The 17,293-nt window shown below is 62.8% G+C and overlaps 1 protein-coding gene across 2 annotated transcripts; it reads right to left on the minus strand.

Moving 5' to 3' along the window:
• Positions 1-247: 247 nt before the first annotated feature.
• On the minus strand, positions 248-16,270 carry KDM5C (lysine demethylase 5C). Of its 2 annotated transcripts, none has more exons than XM_069774254.1 (27): positions 15,299-16,270; positions 13,629-13,706; positions 13,405-13,527; positions 13,155-13,325; positions 12,933-13,064; positions 12,723-12,846; positions 12,454-12,638; positions 12,212-12,370; positions 11,724-11,843; positions 11,488-11,646; positions 11,229-11,410; positions 10,582-10,744; positions 10,383-10,502; positions 9,933-10,127; positions 9,663-9,844; positions 8,902-9,026; positions 8,668-8,815; positions 7,993-8,089; positions 7,548-7,906; positions 7,151-7,289; positions 6,872-7,051; positions 6,658-6,792; positions 6,039-6,563; positions 5,668-5,725; positions 4,085-4,284; positions 1,124-1,309; positions 248-743 (listed from the first exon to the last, which is right to left on the minus strand). In XM_069774254.1, exons 1-27 carry the CDS (start codon positions 15,941-15,943, stop codon positions 735-737), a joined length of 4,899 nt encoding a protein of 1,632 aa, XP_069630355.1. In that variant the 5' UTR covers positions 15,944-16,270; the 3' UTR covers positions 248-734. The 2 variants fall into 2 exon arrangements, with proteins under 2 accessions (XP_069630355.1, XP_069630353.1); XM_069774252.1 differs by having other exon boundaries at positions 12,933-13,067.
• Positions 16,271-17,293: the final 1,023 nt, after the last annotated feature.

Below are 17,293 nucleotides of genomic sequence, written 5' to 3' on the forward strand. Positions count from 1 at the left end.
GGTAGAGTTTACCTCACAGAAGAGATTTTTACCTCAAGGGGGGGGGGGGGGGGGGTCGCCGCCTCGCGCCGCCGCCACCACCTGCCCGGGACCTCGCCCTTCCCCGTTCGCCCATTGGCGGACACCGCGGCCAATGGGAAAGCGCCTGCCCGGCGCATGCGCAGTGCGAATTCTCCCCACGTGTCCGCGCAAGCACTTCTGGTGGGGGGGCCCCAAACCCGCCGCCCCCCCCAAACACCAAAATCCCTTTTAGCCTCCAAAGTTTAATAATAATAAAAAAAATCATAATACAATAAAATAAGGCCCCCCGTCCCCGTCCCGCTACAAAGAGCCCAAGACTGTTAGTGTCGGCGGGGGGGGGCAGGGGGGCCCCAAATCCGCCCCCCCCCCTCTCCACCACCCCCCCCAACCCTATAAAAAACCCGGTGCGAGGAGGGGGGGGGCTGGCCCTGCTGTGCTGGTTGGGGTCCCCCCCGGTTTGGGGGGGGGGGGACCCCCGGACCCCCATCTGTGTGTGTGGCCCCCCCCGGGGCTTAAGGATACAAAAGAAATCAACTCAAATAATTACATCGCGGGGGGGGGGGGGAGGGGGGGAAGGGAGGAAGGGGGGGAGCCCCCCCCCAGTCCGAGGGGGGTTAGGGGGCCCCAGGGTGGGGTGGGGGGGCCCAGTATGGCCCCCCCCCAATCCCTCCCGGCCGCTGGCAGGTGTGTCCGTCCGAGCTGGGGGCTCCACGTCACGAGTCCTGGGGGGGGCAGAAGGGGGTTTGTTGGGGGGGGGGGCCCCCCATAACTGCACCTTGAAATGCCACGGGGAGACCCCCTCCCCTTGGTTGTGGGGGTGCCTTGCCCTGCGCCCCATAACCCCACACCCCGTCACTCACCTCCCAGGACATGAGGGTCCCGCACCCCATAGGACCCCCCATGACACTGTGCCCCCCCCATGTACCCCATAACCCCTCCCATGCTCCTCCTGGGAGCCCCCACCCCATAACCCACCCCCATGTACCCCTGCAAGACCCACACCCCGTAACTCCCCCCCACCCTTCACCCCACAACCCGCCCCCCCACCCCCCAAATTCTGAGTTGTTCCCCCCGCCCCCCCAGCACTGCATCCCCTACTCACCCCCGGGGCATGGGGGCCAGGCGGGGGGCTGTCCCGGGGGGTCCCCCCCTCGGGACCCCGACTCCTCTTTGGCTCCAGCTCCTCCTTGGCCAGGGGGGGGAGGTCACCCCGTTCCGCCCGGCGTTTCCGACGTCTTTCGGGGTCCCGGCCACGGGCGCGAGCACCCCGCCGCTCCGCCTGCTCCAGCTGGGAAGAGGGGGGGGACACACCCACCCACCCCATCAGTCACACACAGCCCCCCCAAAATTGGGGGGGGGACCCCTGGAAGGGGAGTTTGGGGTCCCCAGGGAGCTCTGAGGTCATTTTGAGGACCCCAACTTGAGGAGAAGGTGGAAGAAGGCAAGGGGAGCAATGTAGGGATGGTTTTGGGGTCCCTGGAGTGATTTTGTGGTCCCCAGAGGAGTTTCAGGGTCCCGGGGGGGGGGTTGGGGACCCTAACTTGAGGAGGAGGTGGAAGAGGGTCACGGGAGGAGCGTGGGGCCAGTTTTGGGGTCCCCGGGACAGTATGGGGGGTCACCAGCATACAAAGAGATGGTTGGGTTTCTGGGATAAAAGGGGATGGTTTGGGGTGGCTGTAAGGTGAGGGGGCACTTCTGGGCTGCCAAGAGTGGTTTGGGGCAGTTTTGGGGTCCTGGGGATGCTTCAGGGTTTTTTTGGGGGGGGTTCAAGGATGGTTTGGGGCAGTTTTGGGGTCCTGAGAACGCTCTGGGGTGGTTTTAAGGTCCTGACAGTGGTCTGAGTGAGTTTTTGGGTCCTGGGGAGACTTTGGGTTTGTTCCAGGATCCCGAGAATAGCTTTGGGCAGTTTTTGGGATGCTTTGAGGTAGTTCTAGGGTCCTGAACATGATTTAGGGTAGTTTTGGGGTCCTGGGGATGCTTTGGGGGTCCCAAGCATGGTTTAGGGCAGTTTTGGGATCCTGGGGAGCATTTGGGGTAGTTCTGGAGTCCCAAGAATGGTTTGCGGGTTTTGTGGATGCCTTGAGAAGGTTGTGTGGTCCCTGAGAATGGTCTGGGGCAATTTTGGGGTCCTGAGATTGGTTAGAGGCAGTTTTGGGGTCCTGGGGAGACTTTGGGGGTGTTCTGGGATCCCAAGAGAGGACTGGGGCAGTTTTGGAGATGCTTCCATGTGGTTCTGTGGTCCTGAGTGTAATTCAGGGTAGTTTTGGGGTCCAGGGGACCTTTTGGAATGGTTTTAGGGTTCCAAGGATGGTTTGCGGCAGTTTTGGGGTCCTCAGGAGACTTTGGGGGTGATGTTGGCATCCCAAGAATGGTTTGGGGCAGTTTTGGCATTCTGAGAAAACTTTATTGTGGTTCTGGGGTCCTGAGAGTGGTTTGGGGAAGTTTTGGGGTCCTGGGGGACACTTTGAGGTGAGTTTGGGGTCCTGAGATTGGTTAGAGGAAGTTTTGGGGTCCTAGGGAGAATTTGGTCTTGTTCTGGTGTCCTGAGAGTAATTTAGAGTACTTTTGGGGTCCTGGAAACACTATGGGATCCAAAGGACAGTTTGTCACAATTTTGGGGATGCTTTGAATTGGGTCTGGGGTCCTGAGGGTGGTTGGGCACAGTTTTGGTGGCCTAGGGATGCTTTGGAGTGGTTTGGGGATCCCAAGGATGGTTTGGGACAGTTTTGGGGATGCTTTCAGATGGTTCTGGGGTCCCAAGAGTGATTTAGGGCAGTTTTGGGGTCCTGGGTATGCTCTGGTTTGGTTTGGGGGTCCCGAGAGTGGTTTGGGGCAGTTCTGATGTCCTGGGGACGCTTTAGGGGGTTTTTGAAGTTCCACGGATGGTTTGGCACAGTTTTGGGGTCCTGAGGACACTTCGGAGTGGTTTTGGGATCCCAAGGATGGTTTGGAACAGTTTTGGGGATGCTTTCAGATAGTTCTGGGGTCCCAAGAGTGATTTAGGGCAGTTTCGGGGTCCTGGGTATGCTCTGGTTTGGTTTGGGGCAGTTCTGATGTCCTGGGGACACTTTAGGCATTTCTGGGGAGTTCCAAGGATGGTTTGGGGCAGTTTTGGGGTCCTGGGCAAACGCTGGGGTGGTTTTGGGCTCCTAAGAGTGGTTTAGGGCAGTTTTGAGTATTGGGGAAGACTCTGGAGTGCTTTTAGGGACCCAAGGATGGTTCGGGGCAATTTTGGGGATGCTTTCAGAGGGTTCTGCGATCCTGACAGCAGTTTAGGGTAGTTTTGGGGTCCTGGGGAGACTTTGGGCTGGTTTTAGGGTCTCAAGGGTGGTTTAGTGCAGTTTGGGAGTCCTGAGGACGTTTTGGGGTGGACTTGGCGTCCAGAGAGTGCTTTCAGGCAGTTTTTGGCTCCTCAGGAGACACTGAGGTCATTCTGGGGTTCCAAGAGTGGTTAAGGGCAGTTTTGGGGTCCTCAGGAGACTTTGGGGGTGTTCTGGGGTCTTGAGAGTGGTTTGCGGCACTTCAGGTGTCCTGGGGACTCTTTAGGTTTTTTTGGAATTTCCAAGGATGGTTTGCAGCAGTTTTGGGGTACCTGCGTATCTTGGATGGTTTTCATGGCCTAAGCGTGGTTAGAGACAGTTTGGGGGACGCTTTGAGGCAGTTCTAGGGTTTCAAGAGTGGTTTGGGGCACTTTTGGGGTCCTGGGGAGACTCTGCGGTGTTTCTGGTGTCCCAAGAATTGTTTGCAGCATTTTTTGGGAAGCTTTAAGGTGGTTCTGGGGTCCCCAAGAGTGTTTTAGGCTGTTCTGGGGTGCTCTGGAGACTTTGGGGTGGTTTGGGGGTCCCAAGGATTGATTGGGGCAGTTCTGGGGTCCCTACATTAGTTTGGGACAGTTTTGTGGTCCGGTGGACATGCTTTGGGGGGAGTTGTGGGTGCTCCAGGATTCTCTGGGGACATTTTGGGGTCCTGGGAATGCTCTGCAGCCCTGGACAAGGTTTGGGAGGGGTTCTGGGTCTGCGCTGGTCATTGAGGGGAGTTTTGGGGTTCAGGGGTTTCCCCGTACCTCAAGGAGGAGGCGGAAGAGGGGGAGGGGGGGCGGGCGGGCAGCCTGCAGCAGACGCCAGATGCTCTGGGCCTCGTCCAGCGTCACCTCCAGCAGGTCCCCCTCCATCATCAGCTCCTCCAGCGGCCGCCGTGCCCCCTCCGCCAGCTCCAGCACCGGGCCCTGCAGCCGCGGCAGCACCGCGCTCAGCGCTTCCAGCTCTGCGGGGACACCGCGTCACCAGGGGGGACACCGCGTCACCGGGGGGGGGGGGAAACACACCACAGCATGGGGATGTGCTGGACCCACACCCCCCCCAGGACACCCACAGGGCTCCCATGGGAGCTGTACAGGCCCTCCCGCACTCACACGGGATCCACAGGGTCCCCACTGTACCCCCATGGGATCCCCAGGGCTGCCGCCATGGGATCCACCGGATCCCAGCACCACATGGGAATCCAGAGGGTTCACGTGGGATTCCTGGAGTCCCATGTAGTCCTAGGGCTCCCAGGGGAGCGCGCTCACATGGGATCCACTGGGCTCCCGTGGGATCCCTGGAGTCCCACACCATCCCTGCGACTCACAGGGATCCACAGGGTCCCGCAGCATCACCACGCTCACACGAGATCTACTGGGTCCCACTGTGCCCCCATGGGATACACTGGGGCCCAGGCACATATGGGATCCCTGGAGTCCCACAATGGCCCCTGTACTCAGATGGGATCTACAGGACTCACACAAGGATCCTTAGAGGCCCAGTGTCCCCTGTACTATTATGGGATCCGATGGATCCCAGCGTTACACTGGATCTACAGGGCTCACATAGGATCTCTGCAGTCCCACAGTGCCTCCTACACTGAAAGGGGAGCCACTGGATCCCACAGCATCCCCTGTGCTCACACAGGAGCCACAGGGCTCACGTGGGATCCACTAGGTCCCCCAGAATCACATGGGATCCACAGGGCTGGCAGAGGATCCCTCAAGTCCCACAGTGTCCCCTGCATTCCCATGGGATCCCTGCAGTTTCACGCTGTCCCTATACTCACAGGGATCTTATGTGAGTCCTATAGATCCAGAGTCCTGCAACAGCCCCCGTACCCCCACGTTATCCACAGGGCTCACGCAGGATCCCTAGAGTCCCACAGGATCCACCGGGCTCACGTAGACTCCTTAGAGTCCTGCAGTGTCACCTGTGCTCAGATGGGATCCACAGGATCTGCGCAGGATCCAGTTGATCCCCTAGTGACCCCTGTGCTCATACTGGATCTATAGGGCTAGCACAGGATCCCTGGTGGCCCATACTGTGCCCTGCACTCAGCTGGGATCCCCAGAACCTCACATTGCCCATGTATTCACAGATGATCCTACAGGAACCTTATAGATCAGAGTCCCACAGGATCCCCTGTATTCACAAGGGATCCACTGGATCTCGCCGTCTCCCCTGCGCTCACATGGGATCCCTGGAGTCCAACAGCTTTCCCCGGGGCTCACAGGGAAGCCATAGGGCCCACATGGGATCCAATAGATCCCAGCATCCCTGGGGCTCACAGGGGATCCTAGGGGATCCACCAAAGCCCCTAAAAGCCCCCCAAGATCCCACTCACCTGAGGGCAGGGGGCCGTTCTTCTCCGGGCTGGGGGCATCGCCGTTCTCCACCGACACCTGGAGGTGGGAGGACACTATGTTGGGGGGGGGGCGGGACACAGCCTCCCCCAGCCCCAAAATCTGCCCCACACCTCCCTCAGCCCCAATACCCACCCCATAGCGCTGCCCTAAATCTCTTCCAGCCCCAGTACCTGGCCCCCCAACCCCCAAAATACCTTCCCTCCAGCCCCAATACCCACCCGAGCCAGCCCCACACCCCCCTCCAGCCCCAATACCCACCCCACAACCCCAAAACCTTCCCCTCCAGCCCCACATCCAGCCCCCCAAACCCTCCAGCCCCCATTGCACCCCCTCCCCACCCCTCCTCAACCTTGGTCTGCTCGTTGCGGCTGGCCTCCCGCAAGGCGCCGGCCCCATCCCCGTGCAGGCGATGCCGCAGAGCCGCCAACCGCTCCAAAGGCCCGGCTACGTCAGGAGAAGCAAGGAGCTGACGGGCACGATCCTGCCAAGTGATGGCTCGTTCGGTCAAACACTGCAAGGCTTCGCCCTCCGGCAACCGCACCGGCAGCTTCTGCAGAGCCACCAGCAACGCCAAGATGGTTTCCAACCGGGGACGCCGCGATCGTTGGCAAAGAGGGCAGAGAAATTTGGCGTCCCACTCCCACCAAGCCGGAGAGGGCTTTTGAGAGCCTAAGCGGGGCCAGGCTACGCAAGCACCATGAAACCAGTCCCGGCAGAGCTGGCACTGCAGCATGCCGGGGCTCGCCGGTTGCCCGCAGACGCAGGAGGGTGGTCCGGGACCCGGGAGGGGTGGCGCAGCTTTTTGAGCGTTGGCGTGGCGTAGCCGGAGCATCCCCTCTTTTTCTTTCTGCTCTCCTTCTTTAAACGCCACGATCTGGGGGGGGCGAAGAGAGACGTGAGCGGTGGGGGGATGCAGGGTGCTGCCCCACAGCTTTGCTCCCCTGCCCCCCAGCAAAAACTCTGCTCACCACAGCACCGGGGTCACGGAGATCCTGCGCCGAGAGCCCCAAGCTCTCGGCATCCAGTTTGTAAAGCCCCGGCTCCTGCCGCCACTTGAGCCGCTTGCTGCTATCGGAGCCGGCGTCAGCACAGGGACACAGCACCTACAGAGATGTAAAGGGGGTCACAGCATGGTCCCCAGGACCCGTCGTCCTTCCCCCCGCCAAGGTCCTTGTCACCCACCTCCAACAAGGTGTAGCAGGAATTTTTCTTCAGGAAGGTACGGGAAGCTTTATCCCGCCAGGAATGAGCTGTGCCAACCTGCACCTCCAGCTGCCGCAGCTCCTCTAGCCGCACCGGTAGATCCCGGCCCACCGCCACCAGCCCCTCCAGGTCATCCAGGCAGGGGTAGTGGTCACCGTTCTGGGGTGGAGGGGGGAAGAAGGGACAGAGGTGAAGTGGGGGGGGTTTAAGAGCCCCCCCACCCCAGCCCAGGGCAAAAAGGGCGTCCCCAGAGCCAACCTGGATCTCCTCCACGTCGGCGATCCAGGCACGGGCCTTGGCCAGGGCTTCTTTCAGCGCTTGGATGTTGGGCAGGAGAGCCGGGATGTTTTCTGCTTCTTTGATGATGGCAGCCAACGTGGCCGGGGGGTGTTTCTGCCTGCAGGAAGGGGGTGAGAATCCAGGCATCCAACCGCTCGACTCCCCCACCCCTGAGATCCCAGAGACCCCCACAAACCCAGGTCTGGTCCCCACAAGGGTCTGGCCCCAGCCTGGCTCCCCTGGGGAACAGAGGCAGCCAAACCCCAACCCCCTTTATCCCACCTCCTCACGGGGGCAGCCCCAAGCCCCTTTATCCCCACCTAGAGATACAACGAGCAACCCACAGCCCCTTTTCCCCATGGGGACGCATCCTGACCTGGCCTCCAGGCACATCTGAGCTTTCTCCTCCCAACGCTGAGCAATTGTGAGCAACTCCTGCAGCTCTGCCATGGCCACATCGACGGCCGGGCTGGGAGCGACGGTACGACCGGCCCGGATGAGACCCCTCATGACGGGGAGGGGGACACGAGCGCGAGGGGACCGCAGGGTGGCCGTCACCTCCTCTAACCAAGCGGCCTGGGCCAACTGCCGTTCCAACCGACGGCTCTCCGGCACCTCCACACCCAACCGGGCCCCTCGTTCCAGCAGTCCCCGCAGAACCGCCGGCCCCGGGGGGGCCGACTCCAGCGCTGCCCGTGCTTCTGCTTGGAAAGCCTCCACACGCTCCAGCAAGGCCTAGAGGTGGCAAGGACAGCATCAGTAACACCCTGTCCCCCTCACGAAAGAGGTGGGGGGATACAGAAGGGCCCCCCCCAGCTCACCTGGACCTCCCCGATCTGGTGCATGACGCAGGGCAGCTGGTTCATCTGCTCCAGGAAGGCACGGAGCTCCTCCACAGTCAGCGAGGGCGCTGGTACCCTGCAGTCCCAGGGCGGGGGGTATGTCACTCCCAGGGTGACCATGGGGACAGGGTTGGGGACATGGGGGTGGCTGGGACCCAGGGGGACAGAGGAGGACTGGGACAGGGACATGGGGGTCAATGGGGTCCACAGGGGATGGGAGGGGGACACAGGTGTGGCTAAACTGTGGGGGATGGGATAGGGACATGGGGGACAGGATGGGACCCACAGGGGAAGGGACAGGGACATGGGAGTGGCTGGGGTCCACAGGGGACAGGATGGGGGACACTGGGGTGGCTGGAATACAAAGGGGACAGGATGGGGTCCATGCGGGATGGGACAGGGACACGAGGGTGGCTGGGGGGCATGGGAACAGGATGGGACAGGGGTGGCTGGGGTCTACGAGGACAGGACAGAGACACGGGGCACGGGATGGGGACATGGGGAAGCAGAAGAGGGACACGGAACTGGCAGTAGACCAAGACAACGGAACAGGGACACGGGGAAGAGGAAGAAGAACCAGTACGGTGACATGGAGCTGCCAGGGACACAGAGGGAAGGCTGGGGACACTGTGGGGGGACACGGGGGACACTCACCCCGTCTCCTGGGAGCTGATGAGCCCCAGGGCCTCGGAGACGCAACGTTCGGCCTGACTCAGGCAGCCCTTGAGCCGATGCAGCAGCTCGTTCTCAGGGAACTTGCGCTCCCGTGCTTCTGACTCCAACGCCCGCAGCTCCTCCAGCGCTGGCCGGGAACAGCCGGGGAGGGTCAGAGCTGCGCCCCAAAACCTCCCTGAGCCCCCCCCCAATCCTCCCGGCCCCCCAACTCACTCCGCTTGCGGCCGTCTTCCACCTCCAGGGCAATGCGGACTTTGTTGGCCCAGGTGTCGAAGGACTCGGCTCGCACCTTCAGCTTGTGCAGCATGGCTGGCAGCTCGTCCAGCGTGTAGCGGTACCTGGGGGGCAGTCAGCAAGAGTTTTTTTTTGGGGGGGGGGGGTCAGCAAGGATTTTGGGGCGATCATCACCACCCTACGGGCATTAGGAGGTCATTGGGAGCCCCTGGTTGTGCCCGTGGCCTACCCCAAGGGTACGGTAGAGGCAAATAGGACCCCCAAACTGTGCCCACGTCCTCCCCACAGGGCACAGTGGGGCTGCTGGGGGCCTCCATGTCCCCCCCTCCACCAGCACGAGGTGGGGGGGGCAATCGAATCCCCAGGCCATGCCCTTGTAACCCCCCGAGAGGGATACTGAGGCCTGCAACACCCCCAAACCATCCCCACGTCCCCCCAGGGGTACACCAAGACCCCCAGCACCCCCAAACAACACCTACATTCCCCCCAGGGGCACATCAAGGTCCACAGCCCCCCCAAACTTTACCCACACCCCTTCAGCATAAACCAAGACCACCAGCACCCCCAAACCATACCCATGTCACCCCCAAACTGTACGCACATCCCCCCCAGGAGTAAACCAAGACGACCAGCACCCCCAAACCCTACCCACATCCCCTCTTGCAGAGCCACCGAGTCCCACAGCACCCCAAGACCGTGCCCACATCCCCCCCAAATCATGGGGGACATCCCCCGCACACCTGAGGTACTGCTTGCTGCGGGGGCACTTGCAGAGATCGTCCATGTGGTAGAGGCAGACGAGGCACTGGGGACAGTCGTAACAAGCCAGCGCCGAGAGGAAACATGTCGTCTTGCATTTATCGCACTGCCGCTCGTCGTCCGGCAGCAGCTCGAAAGCCTCCCGCTCCGCCTCCGTGATACCCTGGGGCAGGGAGAAGCCATAAAACATGATCATTGGCCCCCATATAGCCCCCCCGAATTTTTGCGGGGTTCCACCAATGTTCCCCCACCTTTTCCAGCAGCGCTTTGCGGAGTTTACGCTCCTCCTGCACCAGCACGAACATCTCTTTGTGAACGGCGGCCGCCAAGTTGAGGTCCAGCTTTTCGGGGCAAGCCGCCATCTTGCAGATGAGTTCCTCGTGGGAGAAGACGCAGTAACGTCGCAAACGTCGGTAGTGCTCGATGCACTGCCTGCCAGCGGGCAGCTGCGGGTGATACCGGGTGTTATGGGGGACCCCCAAATTTGGGGGAACCCCAAAACGCATTCCCCAATGGAGCCGGGCATCCCCGGCTCGAATCATGGTGCTGGATCCCCCAAAATTCCAGCTCAACACTCCGAGCTCCCCAAGCATCCTCCCCGAGGAGCACCCAGACCAAATTTAGGGTTCTCACCCCAGATTTTGGGGTTTGTCCTGGAATTTTGGGTTCACCCCCAGGTTTTTGGGGGCAGAGGGGCTCACCCAGTCAGCGGTACAGAAGTTCACGGCCTCAGCAAAGTTGTAACCCTGGTTGAAACCGCTGTGGTATGCCCGGGGGAAGGTGATGACAAATTCGCCGGCGCACTGGTTGGTCCTTACGACCTAAAAGAGAGACAAAATTCGGGGTAAGGGGGGGGAGATAAGGAGTTTTGGAGGGCTCTGAGGAGATCCCGATACTCACAGGCACACCGTGGGCCATGAGAGTGTTGGGGTTCATGAGGGTGACGAGTTGGTGGAGCAGGTCGGGCTGGCTCTCGAAGAGCTCCGGCGTCAGCTTCTTCATCACCTCTTCCAGGTGCTCAGCCGCGAAGGAGGGGACCCCGTACCACGTCTTGGGCTCACCCCTGGAGGGGGGGGGCGGTACGGGGTCAGGGGCACCCCAAAAAACCTCCTCCCCCCCATACCACATCTTGGGCTCGCAGCACCCCAAAAACCTCTTCTCACTCCATACTGCAGCTTCAGCTTGCCCCAGGTGGGGGATGAGGTCAGGGCACCGCAAAAAACCTTCTCTCACCCCATAACCCATCTTGGGCTTGACCCTGGGGGGTTGTGGCATTCCAAAAACCTTCTCTAGCCCCATACCCCATCTTCAGCTTGCCCCTGGGTTGGAGATAAAGTCAGGGCACCCCAAAAAACCTCCACCTGCCCCAAACCACATCTCCTTGCTCCAAGGAAGTTGTGACACCCCAAAAAAAACCCTCCTGCCCCATACCACATTGTCTGCCTGCCCCTGCACAGGGGGGCAAGGTCAGGGGCACCCCAAAACCTCTCCTTCCACCTCCCATCATCACCCCTCACCACCCAAACACCCCCCCCAAAGCCGCCCACCAGTGGAGGTAGTTGATGGAGTAGCTCCAGTGGTCCTCGATGTGCCAGCAGAAGGCGGAGAAGACCATCCCCACGTAGAGCCAGGGCACCTTCATTCCCGAAATATCAGCGTTGATATGGCACAGCACCGACTGCTTCAACACCGGCATCACGTTCAGGTTCCAACCGCTGCCGGCGTACTCCTTCGGGGGACGTAAAGACAATGTCACCCCCACCACGGGTGACGGTGACACCCCCGTGGGGTTGGGGTCTCCCTCACCTCCTCCTCCGGCGAGAGCTTCCTTTTGCCGTCGCTGATGGGGAAACCGCTGCCGAATTCCTTGGAGTGGATGTCGGCGCCATACTCCACCGTCACGTCCTCCTCGATGCTGTTCACCAGCCGCCAAAATTCTTTCTCTACCAGCTCTGTGGGGACCATCTGGGGAGAAAGTGGGAGGGATGTTAGGGACTTGGAGGGGCTCGCGGGGGTCCCAGCAGGGTCCCAAGGATATTCACATGGACGGGCATGTTGAAATAGTCGGCTTTGAAGGAGTCGGCCATCTCCCCGAAGCTCTGCAGGGTGTATTCCCGCGTCGCCTGCTCGAAACCAAAAGCCTCCGGCGGTCGCTTGCACTCCTGAAGAAGAGGGATGGGGGGGGTCAGGGTGGGGGTCCCTAACAACATAGATGGGATGAGATGCGAGGCACGGGGTTGGTGTGCGGGTCCCCAGCCCCACAGATCGGATAAGATATTGAGTCGGGGGTCCCTAACCCCACAGACAGGGGTCCCCAGCCCCACAGACAGAACTGGATGCAATTCAGGGGGGTCCCAGCCGCTCAGATAGGACAGGCCACGAGTTGGGGGTCCCCGGCTCCACAGCTAAGATGAGACACGACACAGAGGGTCCCCAGCCCCACAGCCAGGACACGACGCAAGATGGGGGTGTGCAGGGCACGACGTGGGTGTTTGGGGAGGGGTCCCCACGTCCCTCCCAACATCCTCACCGCCATGACGCATTTGGGGCAGCGCCAGATGCCTTTGGGGATTTCGGGCAGGGGCGGGAGGAGGCAGAAAATGTGGTAGTTGTCGTCGCAGCCGTCGCAGAGCAGCAGCTTGTCATCCTCGTCCCCTCGCGAGCAGATCCGACAGATGTAAGAATCGACCTGGAGAGAAGCAGAAGGGGTTGGGGTGAGGCTCTGCCCCACAGCGTTGTGTCCTCCCCAGCCCCATGGCACGGGGTACTTACGAACTGGCTGTTGCTGTGGCTGCGGCGCAGACGCATGGTCATTTTGGTGCAGGGCTCGGGGCTGTGCCGCAGCTCCTCCTTCCCCTCCAGGTAAGCACGGGGGGACGCTGGCTCCACCTTGGCCTCGGGTCCCACTGGTTCCTCCTTCACCACCACGGTGGGGGGACACTCGGGACCATCTTTATCTGGGGAGCAAAGAATTAGGAGGGCGGATGTCACAGCTACTCCCCTGTGCCCCCCAAGTCACCCCAGAGGGGTTCCCCCCATACCTTTCTTACGTAGGGTCTTGTCTTTGGCCACCAGCCCCAACCCCAACATTTTGGGGCCAGCCCCATAGATCTGCAGCTTTTTCAGCTCCGGGTTTTTCTCAATGTCCTCCTCCGTTGGCTCCGGCTGCGGGATGGCAGAGTCACGGGGGGGGGGGTGTCCCCTAAAAATGTGGAGGGGGGCGGGGGGGGTTGTTTTTTGGGGGTGCTCACCTCCTGCTGCAGGCGTTTAGCCCGACGGCCGTAGCTGTTGAACTTGGAGGGCTGGACGGACTGGCGCAGCGGGATGCTGTGGGGTTTGTACTCCCGGTCCTTCTCCTCGCTCTCAAAGGGCCGCGTGTTGCACTGCTGAAGGGAAGAGACCCTCAGAGTGGTGGGCGGCACCCCGTAGCCCCCCCACCCCATTTTTCCCACTAAATCACCCCGTTTTCTCACCACCAGGTTGGCCCCCGACTGGTACATCTCGTAGGGGTAGATGATGCGCTCGTAGTGGGCGCGCAGCAGCGAGCCAATGTTCTTTCCCGAGGGGTAAGCGAGGCGTTGGGCCACCCGAGCCCACCGCCGGTCCTTACAGATGGCCTCGTACCCCCCTTCCTCCATTACCACCTGAGAGGAGAACATACATGAAGGACCCCCAAACCAGTCGCACCCCCCACCCCCAGTACGCTCCCGTGCCCCCCCAGACCTTGCTGAGGCTGTAGAGGTCAAGGATGCGTCGCTCGACGTTGGGGATCTTGAGCGAGGAACCCTGGATTTCCCAAAATTTGGCGATCTGGTCCAGGTAGTTCAGCTTCACCCGGGTCTGCGCCTGCCAGGGGTGGGGGGGAAGAAAAGGGGGGGAGGGTGAGCCCTGTGCACACCCCAAAATCAGCTGGGGAGGGGAGGAAAAGGGGGCCGCCCCCCACTCACCTCCAGCTCGTTGAGCCGCTGGATGCGGGGGGTGAATCTGAAGTTGTCCACCTCCACGGCAAAGGGGGGCTGCCAGTCCTGGGGAGATGGGGGGCAGGGGGGGTTAGCAGCGACAGCCCCCCTATTCCTATGCAGGCAGGGACAGGCAGAGAAGCCCTGAGGGCTCTGCAGGGGGAAGGGGGGGGGGCCAAACACAGCCACAGCCATCTAAATTTGGAGGGGGAAGGGCAGACACCTCGGCTGTGTACCCCCCTCATCACGAGGGACAGCCTCGCAGTGTGCACCCCATTTTGGGGGGGGAGCCCCCACGCGGGGAGGCGGTGACGCCAGCACGGCCAGGCCCAGCCCTCCCCGGAAGCTGTTCTCCACCTCACCAAGCTGGGGGGACCAGATCGGCCTGTCCTGTGTCCCCCCCACCCCCAAACCAATGGCGCCAAGGCCCCCCCAAACTGGGAAAGAGGACAAAGGGACCCCCCCCCCCCACCTCAGCAGGGACACGACGCGGCCACCCCATCCACCCCCAAAAACAAGATACAAGCCCATGAAGGGGAGACTGCAAGCAGGAGCGAGGTTGGTGGGGATGGGGGGGGGGGCTCAGCCCCCCACTTGCCCCCCCTCCATTCCAGGGGACCCTCCCTCCAAGGGGCGCTGCCCAACCTGGGGACCCCCCTGGCTTCAGCCGGGTTCCCCCCTGCCGCTCGCCAGACAAAGGCTCGGCGGTGGCAGCCATATTGGCCGTGTCACTGTTGTTGTTGTGAGGGCCAGCGTGGGGGGACACACACACGCAGACCACCCCCCTCCCCAAGGACGCCCCCCTCCCTCGCCAAACCCCAGGGCGGGACGGCACCCCAAATTCCTTTGGGTCCGTTCCCCCCACCCAGCCCAAGGCAGGTGGGTGAGGGGCCTTGCTAGGGGGAAACGAGGGGCCCTTGCCCCCCCCTCCCCCCAGGGTCTGGCCTGTGTAGCACCCCCAAAATCCAGCCCCAGCGGGGACCCCCCCGGCCCATGGGCACCCCCGCGGCCGAGGGGGCTATTTACCCCATGTCAGGAGGGTGTTTACTCCTCCCCAGCCCGTGTATTTACCCCCCAAACCAGTTGGGTATTTACCCCCCCAGCCAAGCTGGTACAGATCCCTATAGCTCAGGTATTTATCCCAAAACAAGGGGGTATTTCCCCCCCCACGCAGAGCAGCATTGGGGTTATTTACCCAACCTGAGTGGGTATTTACATCCAGGATGCAGCAGGAGTGGGAGGGGGAATTACTCCCCCAGAGGGGGGCAATTAACCTCCCCTAAATGGGCACATACCACGGAGAAAGAGGGGGGCAATTACCCCCCCTAAATGGGAAGATACCCCCACCCTGGGGGGCAATTAACCCCCCCTAAATAGGAAATTACCCCCATGGGAGGGAAATTACCCTCCCCCAAATGGGAGCATATCCCCCTTAAATGGGAAGTTACCCCCACGGGGGGGGGGGACTACTCCCCCAAGTGGGAACTTACCCCCACGGGGGGCAGGGGGGGGGCCGCCTACCCCATAGCAAACCCCCAACACCACACCTCAAGGGATGCTCACCCCAGCGGGGCAAAGACCCCCAGCTGCGGCCCTCCCCCCCCCCCCAAACCCACCCAGCAGCCCCCTCCCCGCCTCCCCCCCTCTTCCACACTCACAGCTGGGGGTCGGATCTTGCAGATGCCGCTTTTCTCGGCGATGGGGCGGATCTTGGCGATGTAACCCAGGGGGTCGCTGAACTCGGCCCAGCTGGGCTCGAAGACGGGACATTCGGGGGGGGGTAAAAAGTCCTCGGGGGGCTCCAGTTCACCGGCAACCGATAGCCACGGTGTCCCCCACTCGCCCCGCTGATCCCCACCGCTCGGGGGACCCCGGGGGGCTTCCCCCCCGCTGCGGGGACCCCCAAAGGGTCTCCGGGCCTTGTCCTCAGGGCCTGGGCGATCCCCGCTTCGGGCCCCCCGTTCTTCGGGGGTCTTGCGGGGGCTTCGCTCATCGCCCGGGGGACGCCCACCGAGTCCCTTGCCGGTCCCCCCTCCTTTACCCCGCGGCTCCCCACCGGCTTTAGGGGGGCGAGGGGCCGCCGCGGCCCTCTCCTCCCCCGCGGCTCTAGGGGGGGCGGCAGCCGACCGGGGGGGAGCCGCGTCTCCGATGGGCTCCGTCCCCCCCCATTCCCCGCCACGGCCCCGTCTGGCCTCCTCGTCCCCCTCCGGCGGCGAGGGGGTGCCCCAAGGCGGGGAACCCCCCGGGGCGGGCCCCCACTCGGCCCAACCGCCCCCTCCGCGCTGCTGCTCCCCCTCTTCCATCCTCCCCGCCGAGGGGAGGGGGTACCGTCGCTGCCCGCGGGGGACCCCCTCAGGGGGCCATAGAGGCCCCCGCCGCCCCCTCACAGGCCCCCGGGCCGCCCCCTCACAGGCCCTGGGCCGCCCCCCCCTCCCCAAGCCCCGGGGAAAGGGGGGGGAGGAGAGTGCCCAGGTGCCTCCGCCGACCTGCTCCGCCTGTCCCCCCCGGCCCCGCCGCCTCCTGGCCGCGGGAAGCGGCCCCCACCGGCCCCGCAATCCGCCCGCCTCAAGCCCGAGGCCTGCCCGGTCCCCCCAGCCGGGCCGCCGCCGCCATCTTGAGTTCCCTCCTCCTCTCGCTCCCCCCCTCCCCCCGCCCCGCGCGCACGCACCCACTGCGCAGGCGCGGCCGCGCACGCCGCCCCGCGCGGTGCTGCGGCTCTTTCACCCCCTTCACGGCGCCGTCTCCTTCCGCCGCGGGAAGGGGAGGGCGCTGAGCGCGGCGACGCCGCCGCAACCGGCTACGAGGGCTCGAAAAAGGAGGAGGGGAACGCGCCCGCCCCCGGCACCCCCGCCCCCGCGGCTCGGCCGGCGGGAGGCGGTGCGGCGGGAGGAGCGAGGGGAGAAAAATAGTCCTCAGGCTCCGCCCCCTCTCCGCCGGCGGGCGCCTCCGCCGCTGGGTCAGCGGAGGAGCCGGGGCTTCTTGTGCACGTTTAAAGGGGCGCAGCGCGCATGCGCCGCCCGCCCGCCCGCCCGCGGGGTGGGAGGGCGGAGCGCGGGGCGGGGGCTATCACCGTCCTGAGGGGCGGGGCTAAGGGGAGCTCCGCCCCCCCAGCCAGCGCCCCGCCCCGGCGCGCCTTCGCAGCCGCTCCTGCCCCACCCAGCGGCACCTATAGCCCCTATAGCCTCAGGCCCCTATGGCCATAGGGGCCCTCTTGTGGCCCCTATAGCCCCAGGTCCCTATAGCCATAGGATCCCTCTTGTGGCCCCTATAGCCCCCAGGCACTTATGGCCATAGGGTCCCTATTATAGCCCCTATAGCCCCCAGGCACGTATAGCCATAGGGTCCCTATTATGGCCCCTATAGCCCCCAGGCATGTATAGCCATAGAGTCCCTATTATGGCCCCTATAGCCCCATGGTGCCTATTATGGCCCCTATAGCCTCTAAGCACCTATAGCCACAGGATCCCTATAATAGTTCCTATGGCCCCATGGTCCCTATTAGGGCCCATATAGCCCCCAGGCCCCTCTATCTCTCAGGCTCCTATAGCCCCAGCCCCCTAACTGTATAAGGGGCCCTATAGCCCTTTCAAGACCCCTATAGCCTCCAGACCCATATAGCCCCAGGACCCTATATCTCCAGGGTCCCTCTAACT

This window comes from Haliaeetus albicilla, chromosome 29 (genome assembly GCF_947461875.1).
Source record: "Haliaeetus albicilla chromosome 29, bHalAlb1.1, whole genome shotgun sequence".
Taxonomy (NCBI): Eukaryota; Metazoa; Chordata; class Aves; order Accipitriformes; family Accipitridae; genus Haliaeetus; species Haliaeetus albicilla.

Excerpts from the sequence above, each read along its gene's own strand:
- KDM5C (XM_069774252.1), bottom strand. The coding sequence starts at position 15,943 with ATGGAAGAGGGGGAGCAGCAGCGCGGAGGGGGCGGTTGGGCCGAGTGG. Across the intron at positions 12,371-12,453 it reads GCCACAGCAACAGCCAGTTC|GTCGATTCTTACATCTGTCG; the intron begins GTAAGTACCCCG and ends GCTTCTCTCCAG. Across the intron at positions 11,844-12,211 it reads GCCCCAAATGCGTCATGGCG|GAGTGCAAGCGACCGCCGGA; the intron begins GTGAGGATGTTG and ends CCTCTTCTTCAG.